Source organism: Nicotiana tabacum, chromosome 11 (genome assembly GCF_000715075.1).
Source record: "Nicotiana tabacum cultivar K326 chromosome 11, ASM71507v2, whole genome shotgun sequence".
In the NCBI taxonomy this organism is placed as follows: Eukaryota; Viridiplantae; Streptophyta; class Magnoliopsida; order Solanales; family Solanaceae; genus Nicotiana; species Nicotiana tabacum.
The window spans coordinates 151,032,550-151,053,218 of record NC_134090.1 but is presented as its reverse complement, the minus strand read 5'-3'; the positions used below and the strand labels follow the sequence as shown (position 1 = coordinate 151,053,218).

General features: G+C 38.5%; 1 protein-coding gene across 1 annotated transcript; it reads left to right on the top strand.

Moving 5' to 3' along the window:
- The first annotated feature begins 2,182 nt into the window (after positions 1-2,182).
- Positions 2,183-9,398, top strand: LOC107790345 (RING-H2 finger protein ATL38-like). Its single transcript, XM_016612265.2, has 3 exons — positions 2,183-2,679; positions 3,528-3,625; positions 8,525-9,398. Exons 1-3 carry the CDS (start codon positions 2,521-2,523, stop codon positions 8,847-8,849), a joined length of 582 nt encoding a protein of 193 aa, XP_016467751.1. The 5' UTR covers positions 2,183-2,520; the 3' UTR covers positions 8,850-9,398.
- Positions 9,399-20,669: the final 11,271 nt, after the last annotated feature.

The following is a 20,669-nucleotide window of genomic DNA, read 5'->3' as shown; positions in this document are numbered from 1 at the left end:
GAGAGCAAGTCTCGCACTGTCGTTGTCGTCATCGCTCACTCTCGGCTTCAGATTCGGTCAATTGATATGATTGATTGATATTTTTTTGGACCAAATTTAATTTCCTTTTTCATCATTTAATATTTTCTTTTCTAATATTTTTTGCACGAAAAATATGAATTCGTGAAATTATTTTCAACAGTCGAATTCACGACCAAATAATCCATTCAACAGAAATTCACATAATTTCTGCGGAATAGACACTTTATCAACGAACAAGCAACTTTGCACCTGTTGGGAGTCAAATTCATTGGCTATAAATAGAGAGGCTTAGCCTCATTTTCTAGCACCGAAATCTGAAAATCTCTCTCCACTACAACAAATGTGATTTTTAACCACAAAATTATTAGCTACAATAGAAAATTCGTCACTAATTATTCACTTTTTGTGACAAAAATTACATTTCGTACTTAAATCCATGAGTCATATACTTTTAGTGACGAAACACAAACTTCATAGCAAAAATTTTGTCTACTAAGGTTTCCCACCAAAAATATGGGTTGGCGCCAATTATCGAGAAACATTAGCCACAAAAATAAATTATCAGTGACAATTAATTTCGTCACTGATGCTGCAAATAATTTGTGACAAATCATCATTTGTCTTAAAAAATAGTTAAAGTTTTATTTTCTTTTCTGATATTTTTGTGTGAAAAATTTGAATTCGCGGAATTATTTTCAACAGTCGGATTCATGACCAAACATTCCATTCAACAGAAATTCAAATAATTTCTACGGAATAGACACCTTATCAACGAACATGCACCTTTGCACCTGTTGGGACTCAACTTTGTTGGCTATAAATAGAAAGGCTTAGCCTCATTTTCTAACATCGAAATTTGAAAATCTCTCCCCTCTATCTTCTGCATTCTGCATTACTTTTCAAAGAAAAAAAGTAAGCATTTTGTGTGATTTGCTTCGCCATTTGAGTTAGCCGAAATTCTGTGATTTGAAGTGCCGCTATTACAGAATAGTTATTTCGTTCTATCCTGGGAGGAATTAATCCGAAATCTTGGGCACCTGTGAAAAGATTAAATTCCTTAAGGACACACAAGAAACTTGTGGGCTGAAATTTTTATGCTTTGTTTTCTTAAACTGACGTTTTCTAGTTTTCTGATTTTGAATACAGTGAGATAACAATATACACTACTGCAAAAATCTAAGAATTCGGTAGGACTATAAAGTGTCTTGAATAGAAAGTTATTATTCATTAAGTTTCTGGTTCTTTTTTTTTTTTTAACGAAAAAAAGAAGAAAAAGAATACAAACAAAATCAATAATTTATGAAGCAGTTACATTGGTATTACCTTTATACCTCGTAGGAAAAGGACAAGTATGTAAGCACGAAATAGAAATCCTTAAAATTTATTTTCATACCTGGACGTTCTTTTTAGTTATTGGTACTCTTTTATTTTTTTGTCTGTACCGAAATATAAAATTAGTTTTTTTTTTATATTAGAAGTAATTTAATTTTAAATTTTTTATTTTAATTAATAAAATGATTTATAATTATAAAAAATATATATAGCTTGTTTGAGATTACAAACTTAAAACTCTTTCTATTTTATACTTTTCGTACCTAGTCAAATCAATATCTCATAAATTGAGAGGAAAAGTATTACTTAATTGTATTGATGAAACATTCCAAGAGCTAAGAGACTATATTATTACTCCTCTTTTCCTCCCTTAACCAGAGGTCTCGGGTTCGAGCTCTGTGTATGAAAAAATTCTTGGTAGGAAGCGTTTCCCTCGAAAGGGGCCCTACGCGGCACGAATCCGGATATAATCGGGCTCTAATGCAGATACCGAACATCGAGTGGGAAACCCAAAAAAATATATTATTACTCCTCTTTCATTTTATTTGTCATAATTTGACTCAGTCAAAAGTTTAATAAATATAAAATAAATAAGCCATATTGTTTGGGTGACTATAGAATATTTGAAACTTAAGATTTTAAGCATATTATAATATTTATGTGGCTGTGATTATCACTAATAAAACATATAAAATGTATTATTTTGTGGGGACAGATAACAAAAAGGAAAAGCAAAGCAAAATGAAAAGGAGGAGTATAAATTTAAGTGTCACAATCCGCCATAATAATGCAACAGCCGCCCCATACAAATAGGAGACCAGGTCGATGACACATCAATCATAATTTTGAGTTTCAATTTCCTGAAAAAGAAAAAAAAATCCAGCAGGGGATTTTCTAAAAGTAGAGTCAACTTCCTTTGTTGCATATATAAGGGGGAAAACATGGAGACAGTGTGAGAATATCTGAGAAAGTTGGTATCTTGAGAAGAAAAATTGCATCATCTATACAATAAAGAATTTGGGTGCTGTTTAAAGTAAATTATTCAAGAGTGTTGGGGGTACAATAAGATTAATTTCGGATGGTAGTAAGAGAACAAGACTTGAGATTATTTTCTTGGATATTTGATTATTGGGCTTTTGACTGGACAATAAAATCAAGTTGGAAAAGATGACATCTTCAGCTGTGAATTTGGTGATGACTGTGATTGGGTTTACAGTGAGCACCATATTCATAGTATTTGTGTGCACAAGGCTAATTTGTGCAAGAATTCAATACCTGACCCGGCGCTCTTCTTCTTACACTACTTCCAGATCTGATCTTAGCATTGTAAGTATATTTAGCAGTACCAATTTAGCAGTACTATGTTCTTTTTCTTGTAAAAAAATAATTGAGAATGAAGGTGGTGGTGTTGACCTTATTGTACTATTGAAATTATGGTTCAGAATTTAATATGAAATTTTAGTGATCAGTCACATATGTATATATATATATATATGCTTCGTGTCGGAAATACTGGGTTTCAATAGAACACATGGTGCAGTAGATGCATCCGCCTTTGACTATAGCCCACAAGAACAGGTGTGACCTGCTCACCAAGGTTGGAGCAGACAGTAGCTAAGGCAGAAATTTGATTAAGAGGATTCAGAAAATGTTCTCCTATGTTTAGAGGATTCAACAATTTATTTATATACATGAAATTTTTTTCAGCTATACATAGTACAATTTTTCAGCGAAGAGGATTCGACTGAGTCCCCTTGAGTGAACGTGATGGAGCCTCTGGGAGCAGATAGGTTCATCAGTGTTACAGCTGGGAGTTGTCCTTAGTTTTCCTTGTTGTTCTATGTTTGGTACCTTTTTGTTGGGAGATACTAAATTTTAGTTGGGGTAACATCTGATGATGATTGATGACTGTAGTTTTGATCGGTTCACAGTAGTCTCGGTGGTATATAATCATGTAGCTCCCTTGGGTCTGTGATGTTTAGTTTTTTAGGTTTTGGACTTTTAGGATGCGTTTTCTGGCTTGTCGTATTCTTTGATTTGAAACCTTTTAAACTTCAACTTGTTTTAGAATTCCTTTGGTTTGTGTAGCCAATAGCTCGAGAATATTGTGTTTCTACTCTGAAGCAGAATGATTTTTTTCTTGTGAATCACTTGTTCCTGTTTAATCTGTGCAGGTGGAACGTGGTTTACATGGCCTGGAGCCTCTTGCTGTTGCCAACTTTCCAACAAAGAAGTATAGCGATGCATTTTTTACCTTTGCAGAAGATACTCAGTGAGTTGAATCTTTTTTCTCAACTCATATATTGAACTAGCTTACATAAGTGGCAGTTGTATCTAGTTGGTTGTTTTTTGACTTCTTCGTGAAGTGGACTATTTTAATTATAGATTCCGCAAAGCTAGTTTATGTTTTTAGATTATGTTAGCATTGACAACTGGTGAAGTCCATGCGAGTTAAATCTTAATATGACAGTTATACCAAACTTTTAAGATTTTAAGCCAACAACATAGCGGACGACTGATGAGTGGGACAGGAATATGGTGAACACTTTGACGCTTGCCTTTATTATGTCATAATCGCCTTCATTGAGATTTTGGTAATTTTTTTATCATTTTTTCTCTGAACCATGGTTTAGATTGAACGAGTTAGAAATGAAGAAAGAACTGGCTGCTTGCGCTAACACGAGAGTGTTGACATCCATTTGTAGATTGTCTTAGTTTGGTGTATGGTTTGAACAGATAGTTAGTTTGGTGTATGGTTTGAACAGATAGTTTTGGACAAGCTTAAAGCAGACTCAATAAGTTTTTTTCGGAGAGGCCGCCAAAGATTCAGTGCAGCAGCACGTCGGGGGGCTGCCTACACTCCTAGTCTCCTACACAATAAGTGTGGGATTGATACCTTATCAAAGGTATGCGTGTTTTCCCCTCCTGTTCCCTTCTGATACCCCTCATCATCATTGCTCAGAACTCAGAAGAGGAAAAAATGATTTATTAGTGTTATCGGCTTCTCTAGGAAGAAAAAGTCAAATCAGATATGGCATGCTGACCTGCTACTCCTTGCTGATAATTTTGTTGTGGGGAAGGGGGGGCATATGGATCGATAATTTGGAGATGGAATCCAACATCTTTTCATTTGTGTTTCCCTTGTTAGATACGCCATTGCTGAGACAAAAGATTGGACATTGGATTTATCCATTATGCTTATAAAATCCTTTCCTTGAACTTGGCCTTTGCTATGTATATGATATTGGGCAAACAAAGCACGCACTGACCTACCCATTTTCAGATGCATCTTCCACTTTTTGATTGAATGACTGGGATGGGAATACCCCAGCTAACACTGGGATTGACTGTTCTTTTATCATTTATGCTAGACCCTTAGCTTTGGGTGGTGCCATTTTAGCTCACAAAGGCTTATATTTTTGAGCAACAGAAGCTGTCTATTCATTTACCTTTGCTGAGCCATCTGAATCTCTTTCATTCCTCTGTGTTTTTGTTTGAAGATTTGTTATTCAATTATCTCGTTAAAACAATCATCATTTTTGACCTGAAAATCCTGCTAATTATCTTTTGGAGAAGGTCTTTTTGTAGACTTCTTTCTTGCAAAAGGTGTCCGTTGTTAGCTTTTTAAGTCGGATCAAATCTGCTTCCCAGAATTCCTACTTTCCGAGCTTGTTCAATTCTGTGTTGAAAACCTCAAAATAGTACCAACTAAATTTACGCAAAGGAAGTGTAATCAAAAGCACATAAAGTTTAGAAAGTTCAGTTTATTATGAAAAGAACGTGCGAAATGAACACAGCAAAAAGTAGCTTACAGCAGAGGAGTATCTAGCATTTTGCTTACTTCTTGAACCTGTGGCGTCCTCCTGTATGACATGGACAAATTTTTCCTGGAGTACAAAACATCAGATTTTCCGCGTATCAAGCTGTAATTTTATTCAAGAGGCAAGGGAGTAATAGCTGGCACTTATTTCAAATGCAGACCATGCTAGCAAAATGGATTGGTCACACATTATCAGCGACGAGATTAACAAATGAACAACTTAAAAACCTAGGTCTTGGTTTGTCAACAAAATAGTGCGGCTGCCAGATAGACAAGAAGTTCTTTAGAAATTTGTCTTTGTTCAAGCCTTGTCTGAGCAAAGAAAAGAAAATACATCTCTAAAAGAAAACACAACCTACTAGTTTCCATTCTATCTGGCTTCTTAGACAATATATATCTTTCAGTTGAAAGTTGAGGTCAGACCACAACTGGGGTATGCTACTTAGATTTTGTCTGCAACTGTTATTATGTGAAAAGACTGTTTGATTTCAAGTTAAAAGAATGAAGCTACTTTAAATCTGATGTGAGCAATGCTGTGCAGAAGATGGAATTAATTATCCTAAAGAGGAATTATTTCCTTTTTGGCGTAACTCAAGATGGAATTCATACTTTCTCGTAGAGAGCTCGTTCAATTTGAATCTACTTAATTAGAATGTATTCAACTTTTCTGGTGCAATCGTCAATTTTAAAAAGTCTTCACTTTTAATAGATGAAAAAATCAACTTTTTAAAAATTTGGAAAGACGCGGGAATGAGCTGACCTTTTGCCAGGTCATATGTGTTCACTAGTACATACAAACTGTAAAGTAAAAGAAATCTGATGCCAAATATACATGGCTGAATTATGTGCATCAATTGGTGTTTATTTATCTAAGTTTAACGATAAGAGAGGGAGCTTCAAGTACCTTGGATTAGTAATCAAGGGCTATGTTGCGCGGACTCTCCGAAACACTGCCGCACCCGTATCGGATTCTCCAAAATTACACTGCTTTTAGAGAATCCGACACGCACCCGACGATATTTCCGGAGAGTCCGAGCAACATAGATCAAGGGTAATGGAGATTTGGGAGATCGACGAGGATATCACACATCGTATTGGAGCGGGGTGGATAAAATGGAGGCTCGCATTCGGTATTTTGTGTGATAAAAAGGTGCCGCCTAGATTTAAAGGTAAGTTCTATAGAGTAGTGGTTAGATCGACTATGTTGTATGGGGCAGAGTGTTGGCCAGTCAAGAACTCCTATGTCCAGAAGATAAAAATAGCAGAGATGAGGATGCTGAGATGGATGTGTGAGTATACTAGTAGAGAAAAGATTAAGAATGAAATTATTCAGGACAGGATGGAAGTAACCCCAGTGCAAGACGGGATAGGAAGCGAGGCTGAGATGGTTCGGACATGGGAAGAGGAGATGTGCAGATGCCCAGTGAGGAGGTGTGAGAGGTTGGCTTTGATGGGTCCGAAGAGAGGTAGAGGTAGGCCTAAGAAGTATTTGGGAGAGGTGATTAGACAGGATATGACACAACTTCAGTTTATTGAGGACATGATCCTTGATGGGAGGATGTGGAGGTCGAGAGTTAGGATATGAGGTTAGTGGGTAGTCGAGCGTATTTCTATGTCATACCGGTAGGTAGTAGTATTTGTCTTGTACTCTCGTATTCTTAGAGTTCTATTATTACTGTTTCTTTATCTTCAGTTATCTTATTATCTTGTTCATATGTTACTGCTTGTTGATTTCTACCATTTTTTTGTTTTCCTTGAGCCGAGAGTCTTCGGAAATAACCTCTCTATCTTCACAAGGTAGGAATAAGGTATGCGTACACACTATCCTTCCCAGACCCCACTTATGGGATTACACTAGGTATGTTGTTGTTGTTGTAAGAATAGTTGTTGAATCAAGTTACTTTTTTTGGTTTAGAAGATAATGTTGGATTAAAAAAATCATGTATTAGGCCGTAAATGAAAAAGTGAGGCTATTATTATAGCATGAATTCTCCAGTGTCCTATCTATGAAAACCATATTGTGGTTGTCTGGTTGCGTAATGCATTGTATACCAGAGAAGCTCATACTGGTGGGAATGCATCAACCTGTGACTTTTCAACTAGTATGCGCAAAGCATTAAGAATTTGTTTCTTGTATGTTCAACAATATGTCAAAGAAAGGGAAGAGACAGAGCATTTCTTTGGAGATTACTAGAGGTGGTATGTGTTACTTTCTGGTTTGTTTGGCCATAGAATGCTCTAATTGAGATGTGCAAGAATCAAGTATTATGTATTCTAGTGGGCTTTATCCATAACAGATATCATTTGAGGAGGCTGAAATTATTTGCGGTCACTCAAAAATTTTGGTGTTGTGTAGGTCAGTTTAGAATGTAGTAGTGAGCTAGACAAGGAGATCACTAGTTTGATGGAGACTTGTACTGCTACAGGTACAAATAAAGTTTTTAAAATATTTTTCTTTTTGGGGTATAAATCACTGTAAAGCCTTTGTAGCGTCTCGGGTTACTCTTTTTGTCTCTTTATGTGAGTAAAATACTCTTCTAATCAAAAGGATATCTTTGAATTCGTGCCTTGGAAAAGGTAATTGAGAGTGCCCTAAGAGCCATTATCTGTTTACTCCAGCAAGTATGCTTTTTCTTTCATGATTCAGAAGAACTAGGAGTAGTTGAAATTCTATGATATGAAGGTGCATTTAATTCAGCTTAATCTCTAATGATAGTGCTTTTCGTGACTTACTATGTGAGTTTATTGAGGTTAGCCGTAACATGATTTACATAATTTAAAGTTTTTATACACCGCCAAGATCCCAGACAAAGTCCTCTTTATGGCCATTTTCATGTTTCTCCTGAATGTGGTGCAGTTGTCTTCTCTAGTTGAAAGGAGAGAAGAGTGTATTTTCTGGTGTGAATTAGGAAGATATATCACTTGCTGCATTTGTCTTGTAATCTATAAGTATGTATGCAAGTAAAAAAGATGCAGTGTGTGTGTCTGTATTGAACACCATGTCTGACACAATACATGGGTGACATGTCCAACATGCATCCCGAAATAGAGTATAATGGATATAGAGAATCCATATGGCCGATTCCAACTCGTTTGAAGTTGAGGTATAGTTAATTACGAATTGGTAGTATATCATTATTCAACAGCTGAACAAATGTGGAAGTAACATGTATTCTCTTTATCCGATTATGTGATGGGATTTAAAGAGATACCGTTCATGAGTTTGTCCTGAAATGGAGATTTTTTGTTTATGTTGTTTTGTTATTCATGGTATCAGTGTCTCCTCTAGTGTACTTCGTGAAATATTCAACCGATCACCTTCTGACTGCCTTGTGTACTTCATTGACATAGATGCACAGTTTGCCTTGCTGAGTATTGGGAGGAAGATACATTACGTATTTTGCCTTTGTGTGGGCACTATTTCCATGCCACTTGTATTGACATATGGTTTCAGCAGCAATCCACATGCCCAGTTTGTCGAATTTCCCTGCGTGAGACTGTTGAGAAGAAGTGCTTTATGCAACCCTTGTTTAGTTCAGCTGTCCGATCTCAATATGTGACGGACTCTCTGAATGTTAATTCGAACCAATGCTCATCATCAGGGCAGAGGCTTTCTTCAAGATTACATGACTGCCAGAAAACAAACCACACTACAGAGAGTGCATCAAATGCATAAGCCTATAGGCCTCAAGATTATAAATGGCGAAATTGGCGGAGATTGAAAGGTATTTACAATGCTGTAATAACGTTAAATCTAATTATACAGATTTTCCTCTTGCTTTCTTTCAAGTATAGCAAGGTGATGTCTGTATACAAATACACAATGGACCTAATATGATTCGACCCTTTTCCGAACCCTACCCATACATAATGGGAGCTTAGTGCATAGGGCGGTCCTTTTTTTTTTTTTAAATAGCAAATTTTTTTTTTTTTTTTTTTTTTTTTTTTTGTTTTTGTTTTTGTTTGTCTGTTTTCTTTTGTATACTATACAGCAGCTGGGGTGTATAGCTTTTTTGTAAGTCAAGTCAGGGCAAATATTTTTTCTCCTTTTTGTAAATGTTCTTCAGTTTAGGTGGTGGTAGCCCTGTAGAGGCATTAGTTCAGCTTCCTTTCTGTCTATACATTGCAAGCTAAGATACACACTAGCTTATCAGTTATGTAAATAGACATGCTGATATGGATGTATTATGACTGTTTTGATTCATAATTGATGTGTTTGCTCAAATGAAGACAAAGAAACATGGCAGTTAAGTGGCCGCAATAATTGATAGCTATACATACAGATTTTTGAGGCAACAATAACTTTAAAGCTGTACATTTTTTTAAAAAAAATATTTAAATCAAGGACCGAGAAAGGGAAGGGGATAGTGAGAATTGAACACTCAATAATCAGTATTTTGAAGGGTGCGACCCTTCCTCAAATCTTGCACGATGCTTTGTGCACCACACTACCAATATAGAAGTGATGTATCATTAATGTTGTTTTAAGTTGTAGTTTGATTCCTTCTCCTTTTAAGACCAAGATTATTTTTTTTCTCTTATAATTCTTGAATTAACCTGTGGGATTGATAAAGGATGAAATTTGTGTTCCATAGAACTAAGAAATAAAAAAGTGAAGTGGAAGAGAATTTTTTTTTTGGTTAAAATGGATATTGTATTTATATGCTTAGTTAACAAAAGGAATTACATCAGGGGCATTGCTGGGGTATTTAAGGAACCCCATAGTTGTAAAGTTATGCATGTGTTTAGGTTACAACCCACAAAAGATCTAACTAGTTCAGTTCCTAGGATGTCTGTCCAAAATACATCATTGGCAAACATCGGAGGAACTACTAATGTCATAGATTTATTCAAAAATATTTTTTTTGCTACTTCCTTGGCCAATGTATCAGCTACCCTGTTCTGCTCCCTGTAGATGTGCCTCACTACTACACTGCCCAACCTTTGGATGATTGACCTGCATTCACAAATTAGAGGGTCATAAATTAGACTTCCATTCAATAGCATATTGATTGTTTCAGCTCAATCAATATTTATTTCCAGTGGAATAAGGTGGTTTTGTTCTGCCAGTTGTAGACCCCTTATGAGGGCCTGAATTTCTGCCCTTGTGTTTGTTGTTTGAGGCATATTGTCCATGTAGCCTAATATCCAGTCGCCATTATGGGTCCTGAATACTCCTCCTGATCCTCCTAGTCCTGGGCTTCCCTTCGCTGCTCCATCTGTATTAAGTTTGTAGGTACCTCTGGTTGGAGGTTCCCATTTTTACAAGATCTGGTGAGTTACCTTTGTTGAGTCATTCTTAGTAAGCATAAGGTACTCTGTTGCTTTTGAGATTGTGTTAGTGGCATTGATTTGTTCCTTTTTGTTATTGAATAAATTGTTGTTTCTATTTAGCCAGATATGCCATAGACAAAAAGGAATGAGATTGTCCCAAAAGATAAAGTTATTGAAAGGGACATTTTTGATGGAGTTCCATGTTGATTGCCACTAGAGGCCATTGAATACTGGAGCATTGTGTAACCCATTTCCTGAAGATTTTGATAGGATTGCATTCCAGAAATGGACAGTATTAGGACATTCAAAGAAAATATGGGCAATGTTTTCCTGTCCATTGTTACTGTAATGACATTGAGGGACACAGTTGATTCCAATAGAATGGAGGAAGCTCCTAGTTGGGAGTCTCTTATGGGTCATTAGCCAGATGAAGTACTTGATTTTATTGGGGGCTTGAAGCTTCCAGATTCATTTGAAGGAGCCTTCCTCCCCAGAATGGGTAATGTTTGTAGTCCTGCTTAGGAAAAAGTAAGCAGAACTATTTGAGAACTGTCCATTAGGAGTCAAATCCCATATAAGATTATCATCCTTAGTTGTAACAGGGGGAATGAACACACAGTTCAACAGGTTCAGAATATTTAGGGGAATGTCAATGGACAAGGCTGATCTGTCCCAATTGCCTAGGGTGTGGATTGAGCTAATCTTGGCATCTAAGTCTCTTTGGGTTAATGGGCCCTTAATCATTTGTCTGATTGCTGGCTGATTGGGGATCCAAGTGTCGTTTAAGAAACTGACTCTATTACCTTTGTGGACTACCCATCTTCTTGCTTTGTTGCATATCTCCCAGCCCTTCAGATTATCCTGCTAGATTGGAGATTTTGGGTGCCTAGGGTATCTAATGGCCCTAATTGGTCTAGCAGTAGTGGAGAGATTGCAATGTTTGTGAATGAGGACTCTAGCCCATAGGCTATTGGTATTCTTATAGATTCTCCATGCAAGATTAGTGAGGGAAGCTTTGTTTTTTATACTAGCTTTTTGGAGCCCTAGCCCCCCTCAGCCTTGAACTTAGTGACCACCTCCAAGTGGAAGAGAATTGATTAGAGGGCTAGCTGATCTGGTGTAATAATAAAGGAGTAGAGAAGACTCAGTTGACTGGTTTTTGGGTTGTTGATACCCAATTTTTCCCTATATATTTTCAATATGCAAAATAACATATATACGCATATATAAGCAAGTCCAAATATTTTATTATTTTCCACAATTTTAAAGGTTTAAATTAATTTATTTTCTCCCTTTTTATCCATAAAATCCCAATAATTATTTCCAAAATTAGTATTTTGATAATTCATCTATTGAATTTTTATATTTATGACAAAATATGGCTAAGGTAATTTTTACATATTTTTACAATTTTATTTCGTATTTTTAAAGCTAAATTGCATATAATTGCAATGTTAGCCATTTTAAGGTTTAATTATGTTTTACATTCATAAAATTGAGTCTTGTATTTTTATTTTGTTAATTATGTATTATAAATTATTTTATTCCTTTAAATTGGTTTTCAGAAATTATTTATTATTTTTATTAAATTAAAAGGGGAAAACTGGCTATTTAAATAACAGCCTCTTTTTTATTTCAATTCTAGCCCAAATCGGACCCTAATTCCCCAAGCCCAATTTTAATTTTAACCCGACCCTTACCCAATTAAATCCTACCCAAACCCGAATCCCCACCTGCCCCTTTTGATCTAGGTCGTTGATCATTCAGATCAATGCCACCATTGCCCCTTACCATTTTTAACCCAAAAAACGACCCCTAACCTAAATCATTTCTCACCGCCCGCCACCCTTGAATCCCCTTCCTCTCCAATCCTCTCTGCAACCTCACCTAAACCCTAGCCGCCGCCACCCAAATCCACCCTAATCCCTTTCAATCCCCACCCAATCCATGGACTCCCATGGTTGTTTGAGATGTACACTGGTCTCCTATATCTCCCGGTGGCCCGTTTGTGTGATTTCATGGACAGATCTCGTAGAGATCTAGTCCAGTCCTTGCTCAACCTCTATCTCTGGCCTTTTTCTAGCCATCCATGGCCGTTCGAGTCATACCCTTGACTTTTCCGGCTAGATTGGTAACCTTTCAAAGTCTTTCTCACTTTTCTGGGTTCTCTGAAACCCTAACCTTTAAGGTCTTTCGATTTTCTTTCAGATCTATCTTAGATCTGTGTGTGTTACGAACCTCTTAAGTGTTTTTCTTAAGGGTTTTCCGATATTTCAAAGCGACTTCTCGTTTTCAACGATTAGGGTTTTTCTAAAACTCTTTTTAAAAGATCTCTTCAATAATTTTAGTGTTGTTTTATGATTTTACTATGTTCAAACGATTTGTTTATGCTTTTCTTCTACTTGATTCAGCATGTTGAAAACCCTAGGTTTTTTTTGGTTTTATCCGAGTTCTGAATCTGTCATTATTTATTTTGTATGAATATTTGGTTCGATTAAGTTCTTTGTGTTTGAATCCTTTTCCTTGTTTGACATATCTGATTCTGAGTTCTTACCATTTTAACTCGACTTTTGTTAAAACCCTAGTTTCTTGGAATTTCCCTCACTTGTTACTGAAAGTTTTAAAAGATCTCCTCTACCTATTGCTATGTTGTTCTCTTCATTTTTTTGGTTCTATGTGACTACTTGACTTTGCTGACTACTACGCTTCGAATGGGTTCTTTTACTACTGAGCCCTAGCTTACTCTTGTTACTGCTGTATGTTTGTATATACCTAGTTGCTTCTTTTGCCAATGTGTTTGGCCTTGCATGTCTGATACTTCTGTTCCTCCTATTTATATGTCAAAGTGCAGAATCATGATTCTTTCTTGATTGATCTTGATTTCCCCAAGTTATGACTGATTGCAAATGTTTTCTTATAAACCCCCTAATTCCACCCGTTTGTCTGAATTGATTGATTCCTTTCCTTTGTTTGCTGTAGTATTGTACCCCTGCTGAATCCTTTCCCCAATTAAGTATATTTTGTACTTAGACTTAATTATTTACTCTATACTTTTAATAGTATACGTTTGAGCGGGAATCCCTTGATTAAAGGGAAGTACATGTGATAATTGATTCTGATTGTGATTATTTCCATGTTTGTGTTAAAACCTTACTTGTTACCTTATTCTCTACTCATTTTCAAAACTATAAATACCCCAATGCTTTCATTAACAAGACGAACAACTGAGTTCAAAAACACACACTTACACACTCAAAACTCTTTCTTTCTCTACTACTACTTGTGCTTCGGCCTTGTCTAGCCGGCTGAAAGCCAAGGCTAGGCTTTGGAACTCTGATTGCTTTACTTTTTTCTGTATTTTGCTCCTTCAACCGGTATGTTCTTAATTTAAATTCTGAAACTCAACCTATGTGTTCCCTTGCTGTAAATCACCGCTTCTTTCTAACTTACTGGCTCATGCTGTTGAGTCGTACTGTTTGTCTACTGCTTTACTTAGCATGCCTAAAATTCTGCCCTTCTCAAAAAATGATCAACATGTTTACCTATTTCTGTCTATGTCCTTCAACTAGCATGTCTATAATGTGCCTAATACATGACTAATTGTGTGATTCTGATTTGGGTCCTTTATGTCCTAAACCCATATCCCTTCCATGTGTTTATTTCTGGCTGTTTTGTGATTATGCGAGTATCAGCTATTGCTGTGCATGTCCAAACCAGACCCCTGCTAGGGTTATGTGTTTACAGACAAATACCTGTGTGTCCCCAAGTACCTTGACCCCTTTGTGTGACTGCTGATTCTGTGTGTTTGAGTTTTTACTACAACTGATTTCCAACACCTCTGTTACTGATTGCTTTAAAAAAAAATGGACTTACCAGTCCAGTTTTAAACAAACTCGTTTCCAAACTATGTGTCCTACACTTTCACTATACTCTTAGAATCTAGGTTCTGCCCCTCTTGTGTGAGCCTTGCTTTGGGACCCTTGAGCTCCCTCTGAACCTGGACACATAAGGGCTGGCTCTTTCACACTGCACTTACTCTGTTTGGTTATGCAAATCTGGGAGTGAGCATTGCCAGGGATCCCTTGAGGTCCTTAGGGAACTCTGATAGGCCCAGATATGAGAAAGGCTTTGGAATAATATTGGTATTTAAGGTGATTTATTCCATAACTCAGAGAGGAAGTCAGAATCAGGCTTCCTATGGTTGTAACTTCTTACTTTTTATATTTTTCTTATGTAATTCAATCATTTGGTTTGTAATAATTTGTAAACAAGTATGGAGTTGGCTAGTGAAAAGGGATGGAAAATATGCATGCTATATTTGTTGAAGGGTAGAAAATATGTTACTAGGTTTACATTCCTAATTGTGTAATAGAAACAATATCTAGGAATTCATACAATGCATTAGGAATCATGTTCTTAGGATTCATGTTTCTTACTTTCAGTATCTCATCCATTAATCCATGCTTTATCTCTATCTCTTAGAAATTCTGCTCCTAGGGCAATAATAACATTGGTATAAAAGTTGTATTCACAAAGTTATATTCTGATAATTCTGCAACCCATGCATACATTTAGAAATCATGCCTTAGGGACTATGTTTCTTTAACAACCCTGTCATTTGCATATGCATATTAGATATCCGCTCTAGGATCCTATTTGCATTTCGTCTAAACGTCTAGTTAACTACTGATTCATGAAAGAGTAGTAAAGTAATAATTTTCGCACTATGTCTTTCTGAATAAAATTAGCAACAATTTCTGCGATTAGAACATCATCTTTTAATCTGCAACTGTCTTAATAACGCTGAATAACTACTGCATATGGTTTTACACCTAGGCAAGCCTTAAGTAATAACCTGACTAAAAATAGAACTACCTTTGTTTACTGCTACAACCAGCAGGCATGCCTGATTCGGACTTCATATATGAGTCATGTAATAAATTTGGTTCTGCTTTAACAACTTAAACACCCTGCTTTAGGATTTTAAAATCAGACCTTAACTGTGTATAAGTCATGCTGCCTGTATGCATTGTATGTGGAGGTATAACTGAGCCTTTTATTTGCTTACATGTTTCCCCCTAATTGCAGTCTTATATGTTTTGTATATGATCCTTTAAGATAGCCTTGTCCAAAGTCCACTGGGTTTTCCTAAAACTCAAATGGATATCATCACGTTCTGTGCATTTATTTGGAGAACTAAATGCTTCATGCTAATTCTTGATGTTAAATAGTCGAGTCTGGTGGGGGTAAGGGCCTAACCATATTTGTCTTGCAAAAATATGAGGCACGAAGTCCCTATATTCGGCATGGTCACCAACATCCACCCAAGATTGCTAAGCTGGTCGAGAGATTTACACTCTAGTGATCAAACTCTCGTTCGAAAATACCTGGGAAACCTATCATCCCTCCTGGAGGTCCAACCTAACAACATGATCATAGAAGCTGCTACTTTGTTCTGGGATTGTGAAAGGGCTGTGTTCCTCTTTGGGGACATTGAAATGACACCTTTGCTGGAGGAGATAGGAGGACTGGCCCGTCTAGTGTGGGAAACTCCGGGTTTGCTAATGCATGAGAACCGCAAAGGTAGGGGTTTCCTCAAAATGATGGGTTTGAAGAAGAATACAGAAGTGACATGCCTGAAGGAATCATACATCCTTTTCGACTACCGTATGAAAGGTACGGTCATAGCAAATCCTACTGTACCTACCCTGACGAGTTTGCCATCACATCCTTGGGACATATTCATCGTAGGGTGTTCGTCTTCATGTTTTGCTTCCTGGGTCTGATCGTTTTCCCGAAGAAGAAAGGGAGAATCCACACTAGGTTGGCTATGGTAACCAAAACCCTAATGGAGGGGATTGGTGGGCAGACGTTCAACATTGTACCCATGATCATTGCAGACATATACCGAGCCTTAGAAAAGTGTCAACGAGGAGCAAAGCATTTCAAAGAATGCAATCTACTACTCCAACTATGGCTCATGGAACACCTCCAAAAGGGCGAATACCGACAAGAAATTCAGTGGAGGGACTGGGATGACCACATTGCTTTCCACCATCCAAAGCGAATGAATTACATCCCCGACATGTTCGCTCAGCCTGAGAATGCCAAAGGATGGGTTGAGTTATTTGATAATCTAACTGAAGAGCAGGTTCAGTGGATGTTCGAGTGGTTTTCGACAAAGGAGTTCATCGCCCGATCCAGAGATGCACCTTTCCTGATTCTAATTGGACTAAGGGGAACCTACCCTTATGTCCCTCTCCAAGTTATGAGGCAAGCTGGTAGGAAGCAAATTATACCCAGGGTCGACAAGATGAGCTATTTTCGAGCTGACTTCCAAAGTGATGATAGTCCCTACAAGTGCCAAGCCCAGCACATGTGGCATTGCAAGATAGTAATGGGGAGAGACACCATCGAGCCAGATAGATATCATGCCGGTTATACTCCTTTCTAAACAGGTTGGTTGGAAGACAATCATGATGGTCTATTCCAGCCCGAGTTTGTTCGAGGCCATAGAATTATAGATGAAAAGGCCGAGGCTCAAGTGAAGTACAACCAGCTGCGCAAAAGTATCCGTGAATGTGAGAGCGAACACCGCGAGATACAAGAGTCCAACCAGAAGCTGATTGAGGAATGGAAAACATGGCTATCAGTGCCAACAAAAGGCTCGGATACTTGGAGCGAGACATATTGGAACTGGAAAGAAAATTTCTCAAAAGGGTTGAAGACTGTCAAGAGGCTGAAGGGACCGAAGACGGACATCTAGCCGGAGCATACCTGTTGTTGGGACTTCGCAAGTTAGGAAAGCTGTTCGACGGAGCCAAGGATGCTGAATCTGGGGAATGTCTTTCTGGGACCAAGTAGATATGAATTTATCTTTTTCGCTTTATGAATGTAATAAGGCCAATGGACATTAGTGACTTTTATTGTTTATTTAGTGTCGTTTTGGGATTCGTCTATTTTTATCAATAAAATAAGGCATTTAGCATTCTAAGTTCTCCACATCAATTTGTTGCTAGGCCTACCTCGGGCACAAAGAGGTTCCCAAATTAGGACACGCTTTACATTCCCGCACTATGTGTTTAAATAATAGAATACTTTTTATAATCCTCACTAACTTGATTACCTTTTGTTTTTACTTTTATTTTATTATTCCCCTCCCCAAAGGTTAGTTCGTGCACTCTGCCATCATCATCTTATTCTACGAGATCTAGGGGCCCTCTACCCACTCCTCATCTTAGTCCTGTCAAGAACAAGAGCAAAGGCAAGATGGAAGATTTGAACAATATCAGGAAAGAGAATCCACATGAACGGGTTGAGGCCACTGATAGCCAGAGTATTCAGGTTCCAAACGAGAATGTGTCACAACTAGAACAAGAACTACTGAAATTTCAGGAAGAGCTTGATCAGGTTTGGAATCTGGCAAACCTGTCATTTTCCCTCAGCACCCCAAATATCAACTTCCCCAATACTCAGAACCCTACACCTCCTCAAAATATCCCAAAACAACAGAACCATCCCCCACCTCACCATCACGCAGCTCCACTAAAGAACCAATGCAACACCTGCCATACCCCAAACAACATCCCACTACTCATCCAAGAACCTCAGAACTCCACAAACAATCATTTCCACACCCATACACTAAGCCACCATAACAATCCTATCTATGTGGAGACCATGCCACACTCCACCCAGCCTATCTCATGCACACCTGAGTCTGATGAGAAGGATCTGCTTATCAGGAATCTGGCCAAGGAGCTTAAGAAACTGACCAGTCGGATTCAGGCGTTGATGGAAGCAAAGGAATCAAGGGACTGAACTATGAGGATCTTTGCATACAGTCTGATGTCGAACTGCCTGAGAGGTACAAACCTCCTAAGTTCGAAATGTTTGATGGTACGGTGACCCAAGGGTCCATCGAGGACATACTGCGACAAGTAGGTTGGAGTAGGGAAGGATGAAAGGATCTACATGAAGTTGTTCATGAGGAGTTTGAAAGGAGATGCATTATCCTGGTACATAAGCCAAGATCCCAAAAAGTGGTCAAGATGGGTCGGCATGGCATCTGACTTTATGGATAGATTCAGGTTTAATACAGAAAATGCACTAGACGTGTTCTGTATCTAGAATTTGAAGAAAAAGCCCACGGAGACGTTTCGCGAGTATGCTACTCGCTGGATGTCCGAAGCTGCTAAGGTCAGACCCGCCTTAGAAGAAGAGCAAATGAACAAGTTCTTTGTCTGGGATTAGGACCCACAGTACTATGAGTGGCTGATGATGATTGAGAACCATAAATTCTCCGACATTATCAAACTGGGTGAAAAAATTGAAGAAGGTATCAAAAGCGGTATAGTTACAAACTTCAAGGCCTTGCAAGTTTCAAATAAGGCTTTATAGTCCGGTGGTGTGTCCAAGAAAAGGCACATAGGGGCCATGATGGTTGCACAAAGGACCAAGTCTCCCCTCAAATACCAAACTTACCCAACATCTCCACTCACATACTAGCTAACCCCAAATTACCAAGCACCCTCACCCTCGTACCAAGCTCCGCCACCAACTTATCAGTCATCTCCACCTCCTACATATCAACCTACTTCACCCAGATACTCCCAACCCGCTCATGTCTACCAAAATTATAATGCTCAACCAACCCACTATCAATCACCCCCTGCACGCCAAAACTTCCCTAGACCTCGACTAAATTTTGATCGCAGACCTCCAAAACAATATACCACTATCGCTGAACCCATTGACCATCTATATGAGAAGCTCAAATCTGATGGTTATGTCACCCCCATCCCTGCTGCAACCCCTAAGAACCCTTTTCAGCGGGTTAACCCAAACAAGTCCTGTGCATACCACTCCGGCATGAAAGGGCACACCATCGATGAATGCCGCTCCTTGAAAGATAAGATACAGTCCTTGATTCATAACAAGATCATCGTGGCAAAGGAACCCACTCAAAACGTTCGCAACAATCCTCTGCTAGACTATAAAGGTGGAGGTATCCATATGATCGAAATAGAAGATGATTGGGATCCCGAGGGATCAATCAGGTTGATCATAAAAGGTGATGACCCAAAGAAGCCCACAATTACTCTCAACCCAATCATAGTCCAGATCCAGCCATCTGAAGACGCTGAGGTGAATATGTCTGTACCACTTGAGTTTGAAGCAGCACCATCAGCAAAGGCATCGGCACCAATTGAGGTCAAATTCGTGTCTCCAGCAGATGCACCCGTACCATTTGAGGTTGCAGTCCTGCCGCCCAAGGCACCAGTTCCATTTGAAGTAAGGATAGCCGCGCCGATCCCAATGGCGATGGCTTCCATGACACCGTTATATACAAAGGCTGTACCCTGGGACTATACAGTCGAGGCGAGGAGGAAAGGCAAGGTCAGGATTGAAGAAACTGTCACAGCACAGGGTATGACAAGAACTGGTAGAGTCTATACCCCTGAACATCTAGCTAAATCAAACAAGCAGGCCTCCAATCGGCCACCCCTCATTGAGACAGGTTCGGACGACCTTTGGAGGAAAATACAGGCCAAGGAATATTCGGTCATTGACCAGTTGAACAAAACTCCAGCACAAATCTCCATTCTCACCTTGCTGCAAATTTCTGAGGCACACAAGAATGCTCTGTTAAAGGTGCTGAGTGAAACATACGTGCCAAGTAACATCACTGGCGGGGAGATGGCTAACATGGTAGGCAAGTTCTGGAAAGCCATAAGATCACCTTTCATGAAGACGAGCTGCCACCCGAAGGGCTGGGGCACAATAAGGCACTGCACCTCACCGTGCAATACGAGGATTATTTCACCACCAGAATCTTGATCGATGGAGGTTCCAGTCTTAACATTTGTCCACTAGTAACACTCAAGAAGTTGGGTAAAGGGCTGCATGATATAAAAGATGGAGCGATCAATGTGAAAGCCTTCGATGGATCTTAAAGGTCCACCATTGGTGAGATTAGTCTATGCCTACAGATGGGACCAACCTGGTTCGAGGTCGATTTCCAGGTGATAGATGTACCAATATCTTACAACTTGCTGCTAGGACGACCATGGATTCATTCCGCTGGCGCCGTAGCATCAACACTGCATCAGGTAGTAAAGTTCGAATGGAATCACCAGGAAGTGATCATTCACGGCGACAGTAGCAACCCTATATACAATTGCCAGACCATTCCAGCGATCGAAGGAAGAAGGAAGTTGGG

Excerpts from the sequence above, each read along its gene's own strand:
- LOC107790345 (XM_016612265.2), top strand. The coding sequence starts at position 2,521 with ATGACATCTTCAGCTGTGAATTTGGTGATGACTGTGATTGGGTTTACA. Across the intron at positions 2,680-3,527 it reads CCAGATCTGATCTTAGCATT|GTGGAACGTGGTTTACATGG; the intron begins GTAAGTATATTT and ends TAATCTGTGCAG. Across the intron at positions 3,626-8,524 it reads ACCTTTGCAGAAGATACTCA|ATGCACAGTTTGCCTTGCTG; the intron begins GTGAGTTGAATC and ends TCATTGACATAG.